The 23,164-nt window shown below is 45.2% G+C and overlaps 1 protein-coding gene across 2 annotated transcripts in view; it reads right to left on the bottom strand.

Moving 5' to 3' along the window:
• PPP1R12A (protein phosphatase 1 regulatory subunit 12A) overlaps positions 1-23,164 on the bottom strand; it is a 1,050,482-nt gene that overhangs the window by 768,886 nt on the left and 258,432 nt on the right. For both annotated transcript variants that reach the window (XM_069228775.1, XM_069228774.1), the window contains exon 9: positions 2,998-3,113. In XM_069228775.1, the coding sequence (XP_069084876.1) occupies positions 2,998-3,113 (116 nt within the window). The remainder of the gene's footprint in view (positions 1-2,997; positions 3,114-23,164) is intronic.

Here is a 23,164-nt window from a genome sequence, read left to right as displayed (position 1 = left end):
GTATGATATCTTGAATTCAGTAATGACTTATACCTAAATACAATACACGTTTAAAAATAAAATAAAAAAGAGGTGTCTTGATAAAGGAGACCAGGCATCATCTTTGAAGCAAACATTGCTCACACAAATGTGTTCACATGAACCTTACTATTCATTAACCAGTACACGTGTCATGCTAGCACCCCGACCGCTGACAAGCATATTTGCTGCCACCAAGCTTTCAATCATGATGTTGGCATTATGCACTGATCATTAATCCACTAACTTCTCTCACTGGCATTTTCACCTCTAGGAAATGATATATCTTGAAAAACTACTTCAGCACCAGCTGGTTCCCACTGCAATTGTTGAACTAAGATTCACTATTAAGAAACCAAATTCTACCACATTTAGAAAAGACCAGGAGTTTTGAACATTTACCCCCTTATATGTGGATGCAACACAGAGCACAGTTTTTGTCCTTTCAGAATAAATAGATGTGTTTTTAAACAATGTGATAGAAAATATTGCAGGGCAACACCACTAAGTTGCCAATAATAACAGCTCTCAAGTGGTTTCTTCCCATTTCAAACCTGATGAAATCCATGTCTGTGCAACCTGATGCACAAAGTCAGTATAATGGGTCAAAAGCTTGCCGTTTAGAGGAACTCCAACATCCCTTGAAGGAGACAGATGAGCTTGGACTCTAGATTTCCTGATAATATATGGTGCAACATTGCAATTTCCTTACTAACATCTACACTGATACTGGAAGTAACTAATACAATAGGGTGACATCGGCCATCCACAAAATTGTAACAAATGTTATTTCTTTCCTTCATACAGATTTTTCGAACTCCAATAAGGTCTCCATCACTTAATCATTATTTACAGCACATGGCATATACAAATATTGAAACAAATATTCCCAAATCTCTAGGCACAAAAAAGAAGAAAGGTGAGGACATGCAAGTCCAAGACATTCCATTGGGTGCTTTTTTGCTACTATGAATCACATTTAGTGATACACTGAAATAGTTAGGCAAAGATGAACAGATAACACACTTAAATGGATAAGTGAAATGGTGGAATTTTTACTTTCTCTTCTCACTCTAGTGGATGTATGGTTAGAGTCACGTTTAGGATTAAAGTCCAAATAGCAGCTGTAGTGAAATTATTTTATACAAACATGGGATATGGAAAATATATTTCCCAATAGATTTCTGTTATCTAGCAGTTTCATGATATATTAGTTTTTTTAAGTAACAAGCTAAAGGGTCTAAAAAAGACAAGATGACAACGGCACCACTGCTAAATTTTGATATCAAGAGTGATTTTTATAGAATTGTGCACCAACACAGCAGCCATGAAAATACCACATCTATGTTACACCAGCCTCACATTTTATGGAAATCCATGCCCACATTTGTTCACTCTTCTAGTAGGTATCATGAAAAGATACAACTGTGAATCCAAGAGAGTTTTCATGAATTTTTATTAACATGAGGAATGAGTGTGCTGAAAAATACTTCAGTCAAATATTTTTAATATCAGGTTAAAAAATTTACTGTTAAAGGAGAAGGCATTGAAGTTTGTTCAGTGTGGACTAATTCGCAGTTTTGGGGTAAATATGAGAAAAAATTGTTTCCTGTTTTTACCAACCAAAATGTATCAATTTTAATGGTGCTTAATGATCACTGAGTAGGTTATGCCCTGCAAAGGTATCTTCCAAATTTTTCCTAATGAGGAAATATGCATTTTCAGGTTAAGAGTACATCATAAATTTTACTTTCAGAATATGGTTTGCATCATGCTTTTTTTTTTTTTTTAAATGAGTTGTGAATTTTTATCAATGGAGACTCAACAACATACTGTTTATGGAAAGATGATATTTTTATACGCTGTACAGCATTTTGTGATCACTGTGTACATGGATTATGGACACAAATCCAAAATAAATATATTTTGAGTGTTTAGGTGTCCTTTGGAAAACCTCTGAATGAGTTGTATCCCTAACCTGGTTTGTGCCATTGCTTTAAGGGACCAGAAAGTATGAAGTATAACTTGCAGGAAAATCTCTCCTCTGCAGGAACAGACATTGTGAGAATGCTCTCTAGTATTCCTTTAATCAACAATGTATTGACAGAGAGATAACTGATAGTTTTATTAACTTAGGGTCAGACCACATCATCAGTTCCACATCTCTAGACGCCCTCAGATTTTCTGAAATTGGGATATTTTTGATTTAGCAGAACAAATATGGTAATTTCTAAATCATGATTTGGTCCTCCTCATTAGTGATTATATGGCCTTTCCTGAGGTGCTGGGAGGGGAGAGGTGTAGGGGTGAAAGGTGGGGCAGCTGTACAGTAGACAAGGAGACAGATGTAGCTGCAGCACTGGTACCCCACAGAATAAAACTCTTTCTAACTAAAGATTCCTCACCTACATAATATCCCTAGGCACCTGACTGGGTCTGTAACTTCTAGGTGGCATCGCGTGGTTCAGAAGTGACTCCGTACTGCTCAAGAAAGTGACACTTCTGCTTACTGACACCAGTTTCATTTTTCTTAATCATTCCACGCTTGTAGGTGCTGCAAGTTGAACAAATTGTTGGCAATCTCAGATTTGGGACCTTCTTAGATGTAGGGAGGGCCACTTCTTGGAGCGGGGAGACAGGACAGGGAGGAATCTGCCATTAGACGAGTATTCACCAGAAAAAGCATTCTCAAAGGAAAGTATCTTGTTCTTCTGATGGATACTTCTAAATGCTTGTGCAGCAACTTTAAAATAGATACTACAGCCATACCTTCCCTGATGTGGTGGGTCTGGGAAGTGTAGTCTGCCAACGCGATTGTACCCGCCTTGGACCTGGTGATATGGGTTCTCAGAATTTCAGACAGCTGTTTCCTGGCCAGCGCGTTGCTCATCTTAATAAAATGGACTATCCACAATAACAAGGTCCTTTTTTGCACCGCCTTACCAATATTCACATTTAAAAATTTCAGAAGGAGCTTACCTTTTTAACAGGTGATGTAGGAGTGACCTGTCCAGTGGGCACTGATGGTGCTGTAACCACAACAGGACTGGTGTTGCTTGTGGTGTTACTCACAGGTGCCAATGGCTTGAGTTTATCTAAAAATAAAGTTCAAAATAAACGTTACAGATAAGTGCTTAATTATTTTTGGTTTTCCAGTCTTTTAGAGTGGTTGTATTGCCAGGACAAAACAACCTTTGGACCCATTAATTTGTTCTCTGTACTCAATTATCTTAGCACTAATGATGTTTACCAGAAATCCTGTCCTGTGTTGAACCCCCATAAAGATGGATAAAGTAGTACATCTCCACTACACTTTTCTTATCTGCGTTGCCTTCAACGAAATGCAGTATTGACAAACCACTAGCTTGCCACATCTTGCCAGGTTGAAGGCAACAGATTATTTAATCTCCGTTTCAACCAGAATGGAGGGTGAGGAGTAGGGTGTGACAATTGGCTATCCTGACATCTGGTAAGAGGCAATGATTTGAAAAATGAGTGACCATACGAGATCTGTGTCGAATTGCAATATAATGAGATCTTGAGGAGTAGGCTTGTGTAAACCATTTTTATGTCATAATTTGCAACATGTCATCACTATTTAGAATATCACAGGTCAAGAGATACAACCTTAATTCTTTCCGACATTTCAAGCAGCCTTTTTTGTTTTTATTAGAGCAACGCAGCATAGAGAAATGCAAAAAAAACAAAGAACACTATCATTATAAGGTAGTAATGAAGTTCAGCATTTATGACAAATTGATAGAAAATGCTGACTTAATCCAATCGTAAACATAACGGGCTCAATTTAAATATGAGCATGCTATCTTATGTTGCACAGTGATTACCACACAGATGTTTCTTACTACTGTTCTGCTTACCATTTTACATTTACTCTATAAAATTCTTAAGTTTCCACAGACTGACTGTATGAATACATATTTTGGTGTATGTGCCAGTAAACATCCAATACATCCTACATCCAAAATTACCATAAAGTGGAGTTGGATCTTTCAAATCTGGTGTGAAAATCGGGTACACTATAGTTAATCCCAAATAACACAACTGTCAAGTCCTTAATAGTTTTTAACCCAGTTGGACATTACGGTTTAAATAAAAACATACTCTAGAACTGCACTAAAGGTGAACTAATTGAAACATATGCATTCTCCCAGTGTCATAATATCAACACGGGGGCCCTTAGCACTCACCTTATAGCTCCCCCGATCTTACGCTGGCAATATTATGGAATTCTACATATTGGACATACTAGATGTAGTAGGCAGTTTTTTTTTTTTTAATGATAACAAAAGAAATGTTCAGGTTCAAACTGTGCCTGAAGTCACTGCAACCCCTTTCCGGCCCATCTCTCAAACCTATGAGAAAGCACAGGTTAAAAAGGTACCTTATCAATTATTCATATTCCAAACTTCTGGTATTGGAGCCCTCTGCATTCTGGCTTGTATAACTTGATAAGAGTTATTTGCCGATTCCCTGGTCAATGGCATTCAAACGTGAAGCTTTTCTAATTTTACTTGATACCTAGTCTGAATGTCACAACGCTCATTAATAATCACTTTGATGTGGTCCACTCCGGAGAAAGAGAAGTCAATTTATCTTAATCTACATAAGAATGCATGGGAAGTAACCAACCAATTCGGAGTCACTCACTTCACAACACTGGTAATAATATTTTAATAAGAATCAGGTAGCAAAGAAAATAAAGGTCCCTTCAAAGTGACCCTAAATATTACAATGGTACATGACCAAGCACTTCTCCCATCCCGTATCCCACAGAGGCAACTCTTGCACATCCTTTGCCACACACTGCAGCCTCAGAGGACAAGTTCTGTGTCCAGGCCCACTGCTCATTGTCAGGCACTCTGTTAGCCCTTCTTCCATCCAAACAATTTGAAGACACCTTTGGCAGTGTGCGGTAACCTGTGCCAGACCCAAAGCTACCCTTCTAACAACCCAAACAAGGCCCGTACTTTCTTCAGCCAGTGCAGCATCTAGTGGTACCCGGCCCCAGTTCCACTAAAAGCAGCTGCACATGATTTTCTGTCACGATTCAGTGGCTCTGATTCTGTAATAACTTATGCAACAAATACTTCAGGTGCAGCAAGCCAATAAAACTGCTGAATCTTCAACTTCTTCAAAAATCCGCATTGGACCAAGGAATAAAAAAATATATCTGGGAAATTTAAGATTGGATTTAAACTGACACTATCTACAAATAATTTTGCCTTCCCTTGTGCCCTAGGTTTTTGGGGGAAAAAATGGATTGAGAGTAAGACCAAGCTGTTTCACCTATTATGTATGGTAAATGTTTACCCAGCTATTTTCGCAGAAGTCACAACAGTTGTTACTTCTCAAAAAGAAGTAACATGGGGTTTACCACGATTAGCACTAATCACTAACCTAACAGACAAAGCAAATAACGGACCGAATACAAACATAAGAAAGAAGGTAGGTTCTCTAGTAAGTGTTCCGTTGTTTGGGTAGCTGGAAGGATTCCAAAGTCTTGCGGAGAAAACAATTTCCAGATAAATAGATCAATAGATAGAAAAATTACTTTTAAAGAGTAAAATATTAAAAGATAAAGATTATTGATATATTACAGTCTTTTGCACTGCCACTGAGGTGCAAAACCTTCTTTTCTTAAGTATTATGTTAAAATGGAAAATGCCATGAAAAAAAAATCTAAAATGAGATTGTTATAGGATAAAAAAAAAAAAGAACTAGTGGTCTTCCTTAGGATTCTGGTGGTCTTCCTTGGGATTCACCAATATTGAAATTATCTTTACCATATGAATAGATTCAAAACAAAAGTAACTATAGTGTCTCCAGTACTTGTAGTTATTGGACTCTACTACCTCCAGAATCTTAGCAAGAAAACTCTGCATGCATCTGCACAGCAATACTATTAGATTTGGGAGCAGAGGGTACAAATACCAATATCTATGCCCCTTCCTGCACCTGCCAGCTGTTCCCTTACATCTAAATGTGCAGAGAGTGGGAAAGGGAGACTCATCTTCAGCAAAGTGTAACCAGTACAAGCATCACTGGATAAGTAACTTGGATGCGCTGGAACATCCAGGGCCTTTTTTTCCAGGCTTATGGGAAGAGTACAACTCATTAAATTATGAAGAAAAGAGGAAAAAAAAAAAAAAAAAAGAGGGTGGGGTGTGATCTTCCTTATTAGGAATAACCTAGCTACACAGGTTCTTTTCTACAGCAAGGCCAAGGTGTTTGCCTTTTTTAGGAATAACCTAAGTATACAGGTTCTTCTCTACAGCTAGACCCAAGTGTGAATCAGTATGTGAACTAAAATTCATGGTATAATACTTTATTGATGCAAGTGGAGTAAGAAGAGCGGCTACAGTGTCTAGTTGAACATGATCACTCATGAGATTGAGACAACCTTCACCGGCAGTACATGGGTAAGGGTAGTTTGAAGAGTAAAGAGACTAGGAAACTTGTGGCACTCAGTAAGGCAAGGCGACACCCAACAAGCAACTGAGATCTTAGGGGCTGCTTGAAAGGAGAGTAGACAGTCTAATCAACAAATGTCCTTTGCCTCACCTGGTAAATATTCCGGCAATGTATCTCAGTTATGTCAAGAGCCACTAAATCATAACTTGCCAGGTAACTATTTTCATTTAAAAAATGGCATGGGGGGGGCAAAAGATTATGTGCTTAACAGGAAAGGACCATACTTATAAAGGAGGCAGAGTACAAGTGATTAACTGAGTGTGATGAGTGTAGATAGTGTAGATATTACGTACAGCTTGGTTGCAGCACGTCGTCTTCAGAGTTTTGACCCTAAGTATAAGGCAACCATTGTTACAGACAAGTGAGAAGGTTAGAGACAATTCTGAAGTAAGGTATAGGACATGCAAAAAACACTACTATTCATTTCGAGGGGCTTAAAAAGTCCAGGGTCAAGATCCCTCAATTTTAGAAAAGGAAACCTTAGCAATACACTGAGCAATATAAATAAATAGAAATGGTTTTGTGAGGAAGCATGTTTGAAATCAGGACTGATTACACACCTAAAGCAAGTGTTAACAAAAAAAAAGGCACAGACTGTTTCAAGCAGAATTATCAAAGAGTTCACAATGCTGCAAAAATTTAATTTTGAAGTAGTTTATATATCTGGAGTAAGTAACTGTGTTATCCATTGTATTTCTAGAGTGGTAAATACTAGGGGTCAGGATATCAAAGAAAGGTCTTCAAAAGATATTAATGTTTGTGAAGTTTTGCATGCCAAGGTCAGTGAAGAAAATGATGGATGAGGAAGATATGGCACAGAGAACTAGCTGTTAGTATCAGTTCAGGGTGAAATAATAAATATTCAAGTATAAAGTTAAGAAATATTGGAATGTTAAAGATTACGTCTCTGAAAGGGTGGGGGTGATTTTCAAGGGCTTCAGGTTGACGTTACCCACAAAGCCACTGGAAGATGTAGCCTTAGTCATTATAGGCCCTTTGAACAGCAGCACAAGTCAGCAATACGCCATCATGCTTACTGACATGTCTTTCAAGTGGCCGGAGATTAAATGTCTAACAGTGTTGAGACATGGACAGTGATGACATTTCTGAGTGAAGTTTTCTTCTGGGAAGCATTCAGTGTACTTTAACAAAAAAGGGTGGCCAACCTGTGTTAAAGAAAATTGAGTTTATTTTAATCTGAAAAAGGAACTGTATCTAGCCAAGTTGTTGTGAGGATGATTGTAAAGTACAGAACTTTATTCTCTGAATACCATGAGGTAAAAGAATTTTGTAAGAACATCTTTCGGAGAAAAGATTAAAGATTTGAAGGTGAATGGAGCACTCTGTGGAGCTTAACGAATCAAGTTGTCCCGACTTATACCAATTTATCTTGACTTCAAATGATATTGCAGTTAGATATTGTTCTTGCAAAGTGGCCAAAATGCAAGGCAAATATCTAAATTTGTCCCTGAACTCCCAATATTTTGCCTCCCAAGGCACCCTTACTGGATCACATCTGAATACAGCTGTCATCTGCATTTCCTTCAGAGAACACCCGTCAAGAACACCACCTACCACCAAACTGAATTAGATGCTGCATTTCTTTCATCACTAGTGGAAGAAATATTTTTTTTCTTTATAATGATGTGTATGGGTAATAATGGAAATGTTTTAGGTTTATAAAACTGGTTTTATATATCTATGAAAGGAGGGATCCACAAGACACTGTGGTAAACCGTGGTTCCCAGAAGGAGTGGTAAGTCCTGTGAATATACATGAAATAATACAGGCTAACATTAGGACTAGGACAACTGCTTGCAAGTTAAATTCGTGGAGCAAAGAAGACAACAACTGTTCTGGAAAAGTGTTGATGACACTTATCAGGAAGGTGGTCACTTTATCCTGAAATTATTTTAAATAATTCAAGCAGGGAGCTCAGCATATGTAGTGAAATTCAGTGCAGAAGAGACATTTTCAAGCATTACACCCAAACACCTTCATGTTTCCTACTGCTGGCAACATTGTACTCTATTAACACACCTAGCCACGGCTACAAATTACTTAAGATAGGTAAAAAGTGTTATTTCCCCCCTCTGGGACCAGTGATTTGATTCATCTTATTAGCCAAATAAGATAAATAGATGATTAACTCATGCTGGTCACAAGACAAGTAGAGACTTCTTTTCTCAACAGAATGCACAAACCTTAGATAAAAATCACAGAAAATCTTAAACAAGAAAAGAAGCAACATGATTTAGGACAAATCTTATACTTAACACAAGTCCAAACTGCTACATTTTCAGAGCATTTGCTACAGAAAAATCCTTTAAAACTATTGATTTTAGCTCAGAGGCACTGAAACATAGTATACTAACTCTTAACTAGCAGTTATATATTTGCCACCAACATTTGACTTGTTAATTTGACCTACTCAAGAACAGCTGAAACGCAACTAACCTTTTAGTTTATTGGTGTGAGAAAGTCATCATTGTTGTCATGAACACCCTGATTTTATGACTGACTGGCTGCGCCCAGGTGTAAGGAAATGGCTCCCTGTTGCAGTTACCCCCCACTTTTTGCCTGATACTGACTTGACTGAGAAGTGTGCTGGGACCCTGCTAACCAGGCCCCAGCACCAGTGTTCTTTCACCTAAAATATACCATTGTCTCCACAATTGGCACAACCCTGGCACCCAGGTAAGTCCCTTGTAACTGGTACCCCTGGTACCAAGGGCCCTGATGCCAGGGAAGGTCTCTAAGGGCTGCAGCATGTCTTATGCCACCTTAGGGAACCCCTCACTCAGCACAGACACACTGCTTGCCAGCTTGTGTGTGCTGGTGGGGAGAAAATGACTAAGTCGATATGGCACTCCCCTCAGGGTGCCATGCCAACCTCACACTGCCTGTGGCATAGGTAAGTCACCCCTCTAGCAGGGTGCACTATACCACAGGTGAGGGCATAGGTGCATGAGCACTATGCCCCTACAGTGTCTAAGCAAAACCTTAGACATTGTAAGTGCAGGGTAGCCATAAGAGTATATGGTCTGGGAGTCTGTCAAAAACGAACTCCACAGCTCCATAATGACTACACTGAATACTGGGAAGTTTAGTATCAAACTTCTCAGAATAATAAACCCACACTGATGCCAGTGTTGGATTTATTAAAAAATGCACACATAGGGCATCTTAGAGATGCCCCCTGTATTTTACCCAATTGTTCAGTGCAGGACTGACCGGTCTGTGCCAGCCTGCTGCCGAGAGACGAGTTTCTGACCCTATGTGGTGAGGGCCTTTGTGCTCTCTGAGGACAGAAACAAAAGCCTGCTCTGGGTGGAGGTGCTTCACACCTCTCCCCTGCAGGAACTGTAACACCTAGCAGTGAGCCTCAAAGGCTCAGGCTTCGTGTTACAATGCCCCAGGGCACTCCAGCTAGTGGAGATGCGCGCCCCATGGACACAGCCCCCACTTTTGGCGGCAAGTCCAGGAGAGATAATGAGAAAAACAAGGAGGAGTCACTGGCCAGTCAGGACAGCCCCTAAGGTGTCCTGAGCTGAGGTGACTGACTTTTAGAAATCCTCCTTCTTGCAGATGGAGGATTCCCCCAATAGGATTAGGGATGTGCCCCCCTCCCCTCAGGGAGGAGGCACAAAGGGGGTGTAGCCACCCTCAGGGCTAGTAGCCATTGGCTACTAACCCCCCAGACCTAAACACACCCCTAAATCGAGTATTTAGGGGCTCCCAGAACCCAAATCAAATCAAATCATTAACATTTATAAAGCGCGCTACTCACCCGTGCGGGTCTCAAGGCGCTAGGGGAAAAAGGGGGGTTATCGCTGCTCGAACAGCCAGGCCTTTAGGAGTCTCCGGAAAGCAGAGTGGTCCTGAGGCTGGTGGGGAGGGAGTTCCAGGTCTTGGCCGCCAGGAAGGAGAAAGATCTCCCACCCGCCGTGGAGCGGCGGATGCGAGGGACAGCAGCGAGTGCGAGGCCAGAGGAGCGGAGGAGGCGGGTGGGGACGTAGAAGCTGAGGCGTCTGTTGAGGTATTCCGGTCCCTTGTCGTGAAGGGCTTTGTGTGCGTGGGTGAGGAGTCGGAAGGTGATCCTTTTGCTGACTGGGAGCCAATGCAGGTGTCTCAGGTGTGCGGAGATGTGGCTGCTGCGGGGTATGTCGAGGATGAGGCGGGCGAGGCGTTTTGAATGCGTTGCATGCGATTTTGGAGTTTGGCTGTGGTCCCGTCGTAGAGGGTGTTGCCGTAGTCCAGGCGGCTCGTGACGAGGGCGTGGGTCACGGTTTTTCTGGTGTCGGCGGGGATCCAGCGGAAGATCTTGCGGAGCATGCAGAGGGTGAGGAAGCAGGCGGAGGACACGGCGTTGACTTGCTTGGTCATGGTGAGAAGAGGGTCCAAGATGAAGCCGAGGTTGCAGGCGTGGTCTGTGGGGGTCGGTGCGGTGCCGAGGGCTGTGGGCCACCAGGAGTCGTCCCAGGCGGACGGGGTGTTGCCGAGGATGAGGACTTCCGTTTTTTCAGAGTTCAGCTTTAGGCGGCTGAGCCTCATCCAATCTGCGACGTCCTTCATACCCTCTTGACGGTTGGTCTTGGCGCTGGCGGGGTCCTTGGTGAGGGAGAGTATAAGTTGGGTGTCGTCGGCGTAGGAGGTGATGATGATGTCGTGCTTGCGTACGATGTTGGCGAGGGGGCTCATGTAGACATTGAAGAGTGTCGGGCTGAGTGATGAGCCTTGGGGTACGCCGCAGATGATCTCGGTGGGTTCTGAGCGAAACGGAGGGAGGTAAACTCTTTGGGAACGGTTTGAGAGGAAGGAGGCGATCCAGTCCAGGGCCTGGCCTTGGATTCCGGTGGAGCGGAGGCGGGTGATTAGGGTGCGGGGACAGACGGTGTCAAAGGCAGCCGAGAGGTTGAGCAGAATGAGGGCGACTGTTTCACCGTTGTCCATCAGGGTTCTGATGTCGTCAGTGACTGAGATGAGGGCGGTTTCAGTGCTGTGGTTGGTTCGGAATCCGGTTTGTGAGGGGTCGAGCAGGTTGTTGTCTTCCAGGAAGGTGGTCAGCTGTTTGTTGACGGTCTTCTCTATTACTTTGGCTGGGAAAGGCAGAAGAGAGATGGGGCGGAAGTTTTTCAGGTCGCTCGGGTCAGCCGTAGGTTTCTTTAGTAGGGCGTTGACTTCGGCGTGTTTCCAGCATTCGGGGAAGGTAGCAGAAGAAATAGAAGAGTTGATGACGGTCTGGAGGTGCGGGCGATGATGTCATCGGCTTTGTTAAAGATGAAGTGCGGGCAGGGGTCCGAAGGGGCGCCGGAGTGGATAGAGTTCATGATGGATTTGGTTTCTTCCGTGTTGATGTGGGACCAGTTGTTGAGGGTGATGGCCGTGGATGCCGGTTCGGTGGTGTTTGGTTGGGTCTGGTGTCCGAAGCGGTCGTGGAGGTCGCTAATCTTGCGATGGAAGAAAGTGGCGAGGGATTCGCACAGATCCTGTGAGGGCGTGACGGCGTTGGCGCTGGGGTTGGAGAACTCCTTGACGATGCTGAAGAGTTCTCTGCTGTTGTGTCTGTTTTTGTCCAGTCTGTCGGTGAAAAAGTTCCTTTTGGCAGCCTGGATCAGGTGGTGGTGTTCGCGGGTAGCGTTCTTGAGGGTGGTCATGTTGTCAGCGGTGCGGTCCTTGCCCCAGGCTTTCTCAAGGGCGCGACAAGTTTTCTTTGATTCTTTGAGGGTGTCAGAGAACCAGAGAGGTTTTTTGGTGTTGGTCTGTCGATGCGTGCGTTTGAGGGGAGCAAGGATGTCTGCGCAGTTGGAGATCCAGTTTGTGAGGTTGAGGGCTGCATCGTTGGGGTCGGTGGTGAGAGTGGGTTGGTTGGCGGCGAGTGCGGAGAAGAGTTGCTCTTCGGGGATCTTGCTCCACTGTCGACGAGGGATGGGTTGGGTGCGGAGGTGGCGGGTCTCGCGTCGGAATGTGAAGTGGATGCACCCAGTAAGATAGATTCCTGCAACCTAAGAAGAAGAGGACTGCTAAGCTGAAAAACCCTGCAGAGAAGACGGAGACACCAACTGCTTTGGCCCCAACTCTACCGGCCTGTCTCCCCCCCTTCTAAAGACACTGCTCCAGCGACGCTTTCCCCAGGGACCAGCGACCTCTGAATCCTCAGAGGACTGCCCTGCTCTAGAAGGACCAAGAACTCCTGAGGACAGCGGCCCTGTTCACCAAAGACTGCAACTTTGAAACAAAGAAGCAACTTTGAAACAACTTGCGTTTCCCGCCGGAAGCGTGAGACTTGACACTCTGCACCCGACGCCCCCGGCTCGACTTGTGGAGAACAATCACTTCAGGGAGGACTCCCCGGCGACTGCGAGACCGTGAGTAGCCAGAGTTGCCCCCCCTGAACCCCAACAGCGACGCCTGCAGAGGGAATCCCGAGGCTCCCCCTCACCGCGACTGCCTGCTCCTCAGATCCCGACGCCTGGTAAAGACTCTGCACCTGTTGCCCCCAGGACCTGAAGGATCTGAACTCCAGTGCAGGAGTGACCCCCAGGAGGCCCTCTCCCTTGCCCAGGTGGTGGCTACCCCGAGGAGTCCCCCCCCCCCCCCCTTACCTGCATCGCTGAAGAGACCCCTTGGTCTCGCATTGAAACCTATTGAAAACCCGACGCGTGTTTGCACACTGCACCCGGCCGCCCCCGTACTGCTGAGGGTGTACTTTCTGTGTGGACTTGTGTGTCCCCCGGTGCCCTACAAAACCCCCCTGGTCTGCCCTCCGAAGACGCAGGTACTTACCTGCTGGCAGACTGGAACCGGGGCACCCCCTTCTCTATTGAAGCCTATGCGTTTTGGGCACCACTTTGACCTCTGCACCTGACCGGCCCTGAGCTGCTGGTGTGGTAACTTTGGGGTTGCTCTGAACCCCCAACAGTGGGCTACCTTGGACCCAAACTTGAACCCCGTAGGTGGTTTACTTACCTGCAAAAGCTAACAAACTCTTACTCCCCCTAGGAACTGTTGAAAATTGCACTGTCTAGTTTTAAAATAGCTATATGTGATTTATGTGAAAAGTGTATATGCTATTTTGCTAATTCAAAGTTCCTAAAGTACCTACCTGCAATACCTTTCATTTGAAGTATTACATGTAAATCTTGAACCTGTGGTTCTTAAAAATAAATTTTTCTATACAAAAACCTATTGGCCTGGAATTGTCTCAGAGTGTGTGTTCCTCATTTATTGCTTGTGTATGTACAACAAATGCTTAACACTACTCCTTTGATAAGCCTACTCCTCGACCACACTACCACAAAATTGAGCATTAGTATTATCTCTTTTTGCCACTATCTTACCTCTAAGGGGAACCCTTGGACTCTGTGCATACTATTCCTTACTTTGAAATAGCACATACAGAGCCAACTTCCTACACCAGGGCTCTGCTAAACAGGCCCAGGAACAGTGCTATGTCAAAAAGGTACATGGTAATTAGGCATAATTATAACTGTCTCTGACAACTTACCTGTAAGTCCCTAGTATATAGTGGGGAATGTTTTGCTTAGGGACCCCAGTGGAATGAAAGCACTTATGGGTGCACTGCTGTGGTGTCTGTTGTCATTTTGAAGGCAGCCCTTCCAAAGTCTCAAACTACCTCATTTGTACATATGTCACCCCTAAGGTCTGCCCTAGGTGCCCCATGTTAATTATAAGCAGGGACAAAATATTTTATACACCCTGGTGAGGGAAACACTGCCAATTTTGAGTTTCCCCCTTGTAGTACATTAGCCCCATAGGCTAACGTGGGAAGGCTTTAACACTAATAAAGTCTATCCTTAAATAGGATTGAGCCTAAAATATGATTCAAAGTGTCAAAATAATAGTTAAGATAAATCCAACAACTCACCAATGTTGGATGTATCAAACCAATTACAGGAAATAGTTTTAGAACTCTTTCCTAAATGTACCCCTGTAGCAGCCTCACCTGAATGGTCAGCCTTTGACAGGCTGGCCAGGCTGATCTGATGAGGTGTTAAGTGGCCTGACACAAAGAAAATATCTGGTGGGAGAACTGCAGTCACAGATGCCATAGCACAATGGGAGGTAGGAAGCCAAAGTGGACTTCAAAGGGGGAGGGTGGGCCAACTGGTACAGAAACCAGAACTCCCTCATTTCCTGTACCAACATCCGGATGGGAGCCCCTCCAATTAGTTTAGGAGAGGGACTGGAAGGGGAGTGTAGGGAAAAGCTTAGCCACACCCTTGGGTGGGCATAGCCAGACCTGAAATTCCAGGAGAGATTCTCTCCATTTTGGATGTTTAAGAAATGAAAATGTCACTTACCCAGTGTACATCTGTTCGTGGCATCAGTCGCTGAAGATTCACATGTTGTGCATAGCCCGCCATCTGGTGTTGGGTCGGAGTGTTACAAGTTGTTTTTCTTCGAAGAAGTCTTTTGAGTCACGGGACCGAGGGACTTCTCCTCTTTGTCTCCATTGCGCATGGGCGTCGACTCCATCTTCTATTGTTTTCCCCGCAGAGGGTGAGGTAGGAGTTGTTTGTTAGTAATAGTGCCCATGCAATGGAGTGAATAAGTATGTACCTATCTAAGATTTAATATATTTACAAATGTACAAAGTTGAAGCTAACTTCCAAACGGCTACAGGCTCCCGGGGAGGTGGGTGGGCACATGTGAATCTTCAGCGACTGATGCCACGAACAGATGAACACTGGGTAAGTGACATTTTCAATTCGATGGCATCTGTTGCTGTAGATACACATGTTGTGCACAGACTAGTAAGCAGTTATCTCCCCAAAAGCGGTGGCTCAGCCTGTAGGAGTGGAAGTAGTCTGAAATAAGGTTCTTAGTACGGCTTGACCTACTGTGGCTTGTTGTGCTGATAGCACGTCTACACAGTAGTGCTTGGTAAATGTGTGAGGCGTAGACCATGTGGCTGTGTAGGAAAGTACCATCTTGCCTGGCATGTTACCCCCATTTTTCACTGTATATATGTTGTTTAGTTGTATGTGTCACTGGGACCCTGGTAACCCAGGGCCCCAGTGCTCATAAGTGTGCCTGAATGTGTTACCTGTGTAGTGACTAAGTGACTAACTGTCTCACTGAGGCTCTGCTAATCAGAACCTCAGTGGTTATGCTCTCTCATTTCTTTCCAAATTGTCACTGACAGGCTAGTGACCATTTTTACCAATTTACATTGGCTTACTGGAACACCCTTATAATTCCCTAGTATATGGTACTGAGGTACCCAGGGTATTGGGGTTCCAGGAGATCCCTATGGGCTGCAGCATTTCTTTTGCCACCCATAGGGAGCTCTGACAATTCTTACACAGGCCTGCCACTGCAGCCTGAGTGAAATAACGTCCACGTTATTTCACAGCCATTTTACACTGCACTTAAGTAACTTATAAGTCACCTATATGTCTAACCTTTACCTGGTAAAGGTTAGGTGCAAAGTTACTTAGTGTGAGGGCACCCTGGCACTAGCCAAGGTGCCCCCACATTGTTCAGAGCCAATTCACTGAACTTTGTGAGTGCGGGGACACCATTACACGCGTGCACTACATATAGGTCACTACCTATATGTAGCTTCACCATGGTAACTCCGAATATGGCCATGTAACATGTCTATGATCATGGAATTGCCCCCTCTATGCCATCCTGGCATTGTTGGTACAATTCCATGATCCCAGTGGTCTGTAGCACAGACCCTGGTACTGCCAGACTGCCCTTCCTGGGGTTTCACTGCAGCTGCTGCTGCTGCCAACCCCTCAGACAGGCAGCTGCCCTCCTGGGGTCCAGCCAGGCCTGGCCCAGGAAGGCAGAACAAAGAACTTCCTCTGAGAGAGGGTGTGACACCCTCTCCCTTTGGAAAATGGTGTGAAGGCAGGGGAGGAGTAGCCTCCCCCAGCCTCTGGAAATGCTTTGTTGGGCACAGATGTGCCCAATTCTGCATAAGCCAGTCTACACCGGTTCAGGGACCCCTTAGCCCCTGCTCTGGCGCGAAACTGGACAAAGGAAAGGGGAGTGACCACTCCCCTGACCTGCACCTCCCCTGGGAGGTGTCCAGAGCTCCTCCAGTGTGCTCCAGACCTCTGCCATCCTGGAAACAGAGGTGCTGCTGGCACACTGGACTGCTCTGAGTGGCCAGTGCCACCAGGTGACGTCAGAGACTCCTGCTGATAGGCTCCTTCAGGTGTTAGTAGCCTTTCCTCTCTCCTAGGTAGCCAAACCCTCTTTTCTGGCTATTTAGGGTCTCTGTCTCTGGGGAAACTTTAGATAACGAATGCAAGAGCTCATCCGAGTTCCTCTGCATCTCCCTCTTCACCTTCTGATAAGGAATCGACCGCTGACCGCGCTGGAAGCCTGCAAACCTGCAACATAGTAGCAAAGACGACTACTGCAACTCTGTAACGCTGATCCTGCCGCCTTCTCGACTGTTTTCCTGCTGGTGCATGCTGTGGGGGTAGTCTGCCTCCTCTCTGCACCAGAAGCTCCGAAGAAATCTCCCGTGGGTCGACGGAATCTTCCCCCTGCAACCGCAGGCACCAAAAAGCTGCATTACCGGTCCCTTGGGTCTCCTCTCAGCACGACGAGCGAGGTCCCTCGAATCCAGCGACGCTGTCCAAGTGACCCCCACAGTCCAGTGACTCTTCAGCCCAAGTTTGGTGGAGGTAAGTCCTTGCCTCACCTCGCTGGGCTGCATTGCTGGGAACCGCGACTTTGCAGCTACTCCGGCCCCTGTGCACTTCCGGCGGAAATCCTTCGTGCACAGCCAAGCCTGGGTCCACGGCACTCTAACCTGCATTGCACGACTTTCTAAGTTGGTCTCCGGCGACGTGGGACTCCTTTGTGCAACTTCGGCGAGCACCGTTTCACGCATCCTCGTAGTGCCTGTTTCTGGCACTTCTCCGGGTGCTACCTGCTTCAGTGAGGGCTCTTTGTCTTGCTCGACGTCCCCTCTCTCTGCAGGTCCAATTTGCGACCTCCTGGTCCCTCCTGGGCCCCAGCAGCGTCCAAAAACGCCAACCGCACGATTTGCGTGTAGCAAGGATTGTTGGCGTCCTTTCGGCGGGAAAACACTTCTGCACGACTCTCCAAGGCGAGAGGGATCCGTCCACCAAAGGGGAAGTCTCTAGCCCTTTTCGTTCCTGCAGAAACCTCAGCTTCTTCTGTCCAGTCGAAGCTTCTTTGCACCCGCAGCTGGCATTTCCTGGGCATCTGCCCATCTCCGACTTGCTTGTGACTTTTGGACTTGGTCCCCTTGTTCCACAGGTACCCTAGATTGGAAATCCACAGTTGTTGCATTGCTGGTTTGTGTCTTTCCTGCATTATTCCTCTAACACGACTCTTTTGTCCTTAGGGGAACTTTAGTGCACTTTGCACTCACTTTTCAGGGTCTTGGGGAGGGTTATTTTGCTAACTCTCACTATTTTCTAATAGTCCCAGCGACCCTCTACAAGGTCACATAGGTTTGGGGTCCATTCGTGGTTCGCATTCCACTTCTGGAGTATATGGTTTGTGTTGCCCCTATCCCTATGTTTCCCCATTGCATCCTATTGTAACTATACATTGTTTGCACTGTTTTCTAAGACTATACTGCATATTTTTGCTATTGTGTATATATATCTTGTGTATATTTCCTATCCTCTCACTGAGGGTACACTCTAAGATACTTTGGCATATTGTCATAAAAATAAAGTACCTTTATTTTTAGTATAACTGTGTATTGTGTTTTCTTATGATATTGTGCATATGACACTAAGTGGTACTGTAGTAGCTTCACACGTCTCCTAGTTCAGCCTAAGCTGCTCTGCTAAGCTACCATTATCTATCAGCCTAAGCTGCTAGACACCCTATACACTAATAAGGGATAACTGGGCCTGGTGCAAGGTGCAAGTACCCCTTGGTACTCACTACAAGCCAGTCCAGCCTCCTACAGGCTGCCTTACATATTTCGTGCATTGGAATATTCCCTAGGAAGGCCATGGTAGCGCCTTTCTTTCTGGTTGAGTGTGCCCTTGGTGTAATGGGCAGTTGTCTTTTTGCTTTAAGGTAGCAGATTTGGATGCACTTAACTATCCATCTGGCTATACCCTGTTTCGATATTGGGTTTCCTGCGTGAGGTTTTTGAAATGCAATAAACAGTTGTTTAGTTTTTCTGATGTGTTTAGTTCTGTCGATGTAGTACATAAGTGCTCTTTTGACGTCTAATGTATGTAGTGCCCTTTCAGCTATGGAATCTGGCTGTGGGAAGAACACTGGTAGCTCTACCGTTTGATTTAGGTGGAACGGTGAAATAACCTTTGGCAAAAATGTAGGATTGGTCCTTAGGACTACTTTATTTTTGTGTAGTTGGATAAAAGGTTCTTGTATTGTAAACGCCTGAATTTCACTTACTCTTCTTAGAGATGTGATGGCGATGAGAAATGCAACTTTCCAGGTTAGGAATTGTATTTCGCAAGAGTGCATAGGTTCAAAGGGTGGACCCATGAGTCTTGTTAAGACGATGTTGAGGTTCCATGAAGGAACAGGTGGTGTTCTTGGTGGTATTATTCTTCTTAGGCCCTCCATAAATGCTTTAATGACGGGTATCCTAAACAATGAAGTTGAATGGGTAATCTGCAGGTATGCAGCTATTGCTGCAAGGTGTATTTTAATGGAAGAGAAGGCCAGGTTTGATTTTTGTAAGTGTAGTAAGTAACCCACTACATCTTTTGGAGATGCGTGTAATGGTTGGATTTGATTATGATGGCAGTAGCAAACAAACCTTTTCCATTTGCTTGCATAGCAGTGTCTAGTGGATGGTCTTCTAGCTTGCTTTATGACGTCCATACATTCTTGTGTGAGGTTTAAGTGTCCGAATTCTAGGATTTCAGGAGCCAGATTGCTAGATTCAGCGATGCTGGGTTTGGATGTCTGATCTGTTGTTTGTGTTGTGTTAACAGATCTGGCTTGTTGGGCAACTTGACGTGGGGTACTACTGATAGGTCTAGCAGTGTTGTGTACCATGGTTGTCTTGCCCATGTTGGTGCTATCAGTATGAGTTTGAGTTTGTTTTGACTCAATTTGTTTACCAGATATGGAAGGAGAGGGAGAGGGGGAAAAGCGTATGCAAATATCCATGACCAATTTATCCCTAGGGCATTGCCTTGGGACTGCCTGTGTGGGTATCTGGATGCGAAGTTTTGGCATTTTGCGTTCTCTTTTGTTGCAAATAAGTCTATTTGAGGTGTTCCCCAGAGTTTGAAGTAAGTGTTTAGAATTTGGGGGTGAATTTCCCATTCGTGGACTTGTTGGTGATCTCTAGAGAGATTGTCTGCAAGTTGATTCTGGATCCCTGGAATAAACTGTGCTATTAGGCGAATGTGGTTGTGAATTGCCCATCGCCATATCTTTTGTGCTAGAAGGCTCAGCTGCGTTGAGTGTGTCCCCCCCTGTTTGTTTAGATAATACATTGTTGTCATGTTGTCTGTTTTGACAAGAATGTATTTGTGAGTTATGATTGGTTGGAATACTTTTAGTGCTTGAAAAACTGCTAGCAGTTCTAGGTGATTTATGTGCAGTTTTGTTTGATGTACGTCCCATTGTCCTTGGATGCTGTGTTGATCGAGGTGTGCTCCCCACCCCGTCATGGAAGCATCTGTTGTTATTACGTATTGTGGCACTGGGTCTTGGAAAGGCCGCCCTTTGCTTAAATTTATACTGTTCCACCATAGAAGCGAGAGGAATGTTTGGCGGTCTATCAACACCAGATCTAGAAGGTGACCCTGTGCTTGTGACCATTGTGATGCTAGGCACTGTTGTAAGGGCCTCATGTGCAGTCTTGCGTTCGGGACAATGGCTATGCATGAGGACATCATGCCTAGGAGTTGTAATATCATTTTTGCCTGTATTCTTTGTGTTGGATACATGCGTTGTATGATTTTGTTGAAATTTTGAATTCTTTGTGGACTTGGAGTGGCTAACCCTTTTGTTGTGTCTATTATGGCTCCTAGGTATTGTTGTACCTTGCACGGCAGAATGTGTGATTTTGCATAGTTGATGGTGAAACCGAGTTTGTAGAGGTTTTGTATGACCTGATTTGTGTGGTGTGAGCACCTTGTCAGTGAGTTGGTCTTGATTAGCCAGTCGTCTAGATACGGGAATACGTGTATTTGCTGCCTTCTGATGTGTGCAGCCACTACTGCTAGACATTTTGTAAAGACTCTTGGTGCGGTTGTTAAACCAAACGGCAATACTTTGAATTGGTAATGTATTCCTTTGAATACAAATCGGAGGTATTTCCTGTGCGACTGATGTATTGGTATGTGGAAATATGCGTCTTTGAGATCTAAGGTTGTCATGTAGTCCTGTTGCTTTAGCAATGGTAACACTTCTTGTAGCGTGACCATGTGAAAGTGTTCTGATTTGATGTAGGTGTTTAGTGTTCTGAGGTCTAGGATTGGTCTCAGTGTTTTGTCCTTCTTTGGTATTAGGAAGTACAGTGAATAAAATCCTGTGTTTATTTGTGTCTTTGGTACTAGTTCTATTGCGTTCTTTTGCAATAATGCTTGAACTTCTATTTCCAGAAGGTCTGAATGTTGTTGTGATAAATTCTGTGCTTTTGGTGGTATGTTTGGAGGGATTTGTAGAAATTCTATGCAATAACCATGTTGGATAATTGCTAAGACCCAAGTGTCTGTAGTTATTTCCTCCCATGCTTGGTAATACTGACCTATTCTTCCCCCCACTGGTGTTGTGTGGAGGGGATGAGTGACATGTGAGTCACTGTTTGGTTGTAGGGGTTTTGGGGCTTTGAAATTTTCCCCTATTCCTAGGGAATTGTCCTCTGTATTGGCCCCGAAAGCCTCCCCTTTGGTACTGTCCCTGGTAGCTGGACGGTGTTGCCTGTGAGGTGCTGGCTTGTGTGGCCTGACCCCGAAACCCCCCTCTAAAGGTTGTTTTGCGGAAGGTGCTGTAAGTGCCTCTGCTCTGCGGGGAGTAGAGTGCGCCCATGGCTTTAGCAGTGTCAGTGTCCTTTTTGAGTTTCTCAATTGCCGTGTCCACTTCTGGTCCGAACAGTTGTTTCTCATTGAATGGCATATTGAGCACTGCCTGCTGTATCTCTGGTTTAAAACCAGACGTTCGTAGCCATGCGTGCCTTCTTATAGTCACAGATGTGTTAATTGTTCTTGCAGCTGTGTCCGCTGCATCCATAGAGGAGCGTATCTGATTATTAGATATGTTCTGTCCTTCCTCAACCACCTGTTTCGCCCTTTTTTGTAGCTCTTTGGGTAGATGCTCAATGAGGTGTTGCATCTCGTCCCAATGGGCTCTGTCATAGCGCGCAAGTAGTGCTTGAGAGTTAGCGATGCGCCACTGGTTTGCAGCTTGTACTGCGACTCTCTTTCCGGCTGCATCGAACTTGCGGCTCTCTTTATCTGGGGGTGGTGCATCCCCAGATGTGTGGGAGTTGGCTCTCTTGCGAGCTGCTCCTACTACGACGGAATCTGGTGGCAGCTGTGAGGTGATGAAAACAGGGTCTGTGGGAGGTGCTTTATATTTCTTTTCCACTCTTGGTGTTATTGCTCTACTCTTGACCGGCTCCTTGAAGATTTCCTTTGCGTGCCGAAGCATTCCTGGGAGCATAGGCAGGCTTTAGTAGGAGCTATGGGTGGAGGAGAGGGTGTTGAATAAGAAGTCATCCTCGACTGGTTCCGAGTGTAGGGACACGTTGTGGAACTCTGCTGCTCTAGCCACCACTTGTGAGTATGCTGTGCTATCTTCCGGTGGTGAGGGCTTTGTAGGATACGCCTCTGGACTGTTGTCCGACACTGGGGCGTCGTATAAGTCCCAAGCGTCTTGGTCCTGGTCACCTTGGCTCATGGTGGTGTGAGCAGGGGAATGTGATGGAGTTTGTGCCGGTGAAACGTTAGTTACAGGTGGAGGAGAGGGTGGCGGAGTTACCTTTTTCACCATTTTTGTTTGTGGTGCTTGGTCTGACTGAAACTCCAGTCTCCTTTTTCTCCTAATAGGGGGAAGGGTGCTTATTTTCCCTGTTCCTTCCTGTATAAAAATACGTTTCTGAGTGTGGTCCACTTCGGTGGATTGCAACTCTTCCTCAAATCTATGCTTTCGCATCTGAGAGGACAGTGATTGCTCCTCTGAATAGGAACCGGTAGTTGGGTCGGTTGTGGGTCGTTTTGGCACCGAAACCCTGTCTGTACTCTTTTTCGGCTCCGAGGTGACCTTCTTTTTCGGAGTCGAACCCTCTCGGCGTCGATCTTCCTCGGTGCCGCTGTCTCTGCGAGCAGTTTCGGCTCCGCTATCTCGCCGTCGATGTTTTTCAGCAGCACTTTCTCGGTCCCGAGAAGGCTGCGTGCCGGTGTCTCGACCGGAGTCGGACGATCTCGGCACCATTTCGGCCTTTTTCGGTGCCGATGGTCGGTCACCGAATTTATGGGTTGAGCCATGGCCTGGTGGCAGTGGCGTCCCCTGGGCCTTGTCACTTTTCTTGTGTGCTGGCTTCGACGTCTTACTCACAGTTTTTTGGTCGTCGAATTCCTCGGAGTCCGATTCATGGATCGAGAAGGTTTCTTCTTCCTCTTGTTCCTCGAACTCTCGGTGAGCTGTCGGCGTGGACGCCATCTGCAGTCTTCTGGCTCGACGGTCA

The sequence above is a fragment of the Pleurodeles waltl genome, chromosome 4_1 (genome assembly GCF_031143425.1).
Source record: "Pleurodeles waltl isolate 20211129_DDA chromosome 4_1, aPleWal1.hap1.20221129, whole genome shotgun sequence".
NCBI lineage: Eukaryota > Metazoa > Chordata > Amphibia > Caudata > Salamandridae > Pleurodeles > Pleurodeles waltl.
The sequence above is the reverse complement of the archived record's forward strand: the minus strand, read 5'-3'. Positions and strand labels throughout refer to the sequence as shown.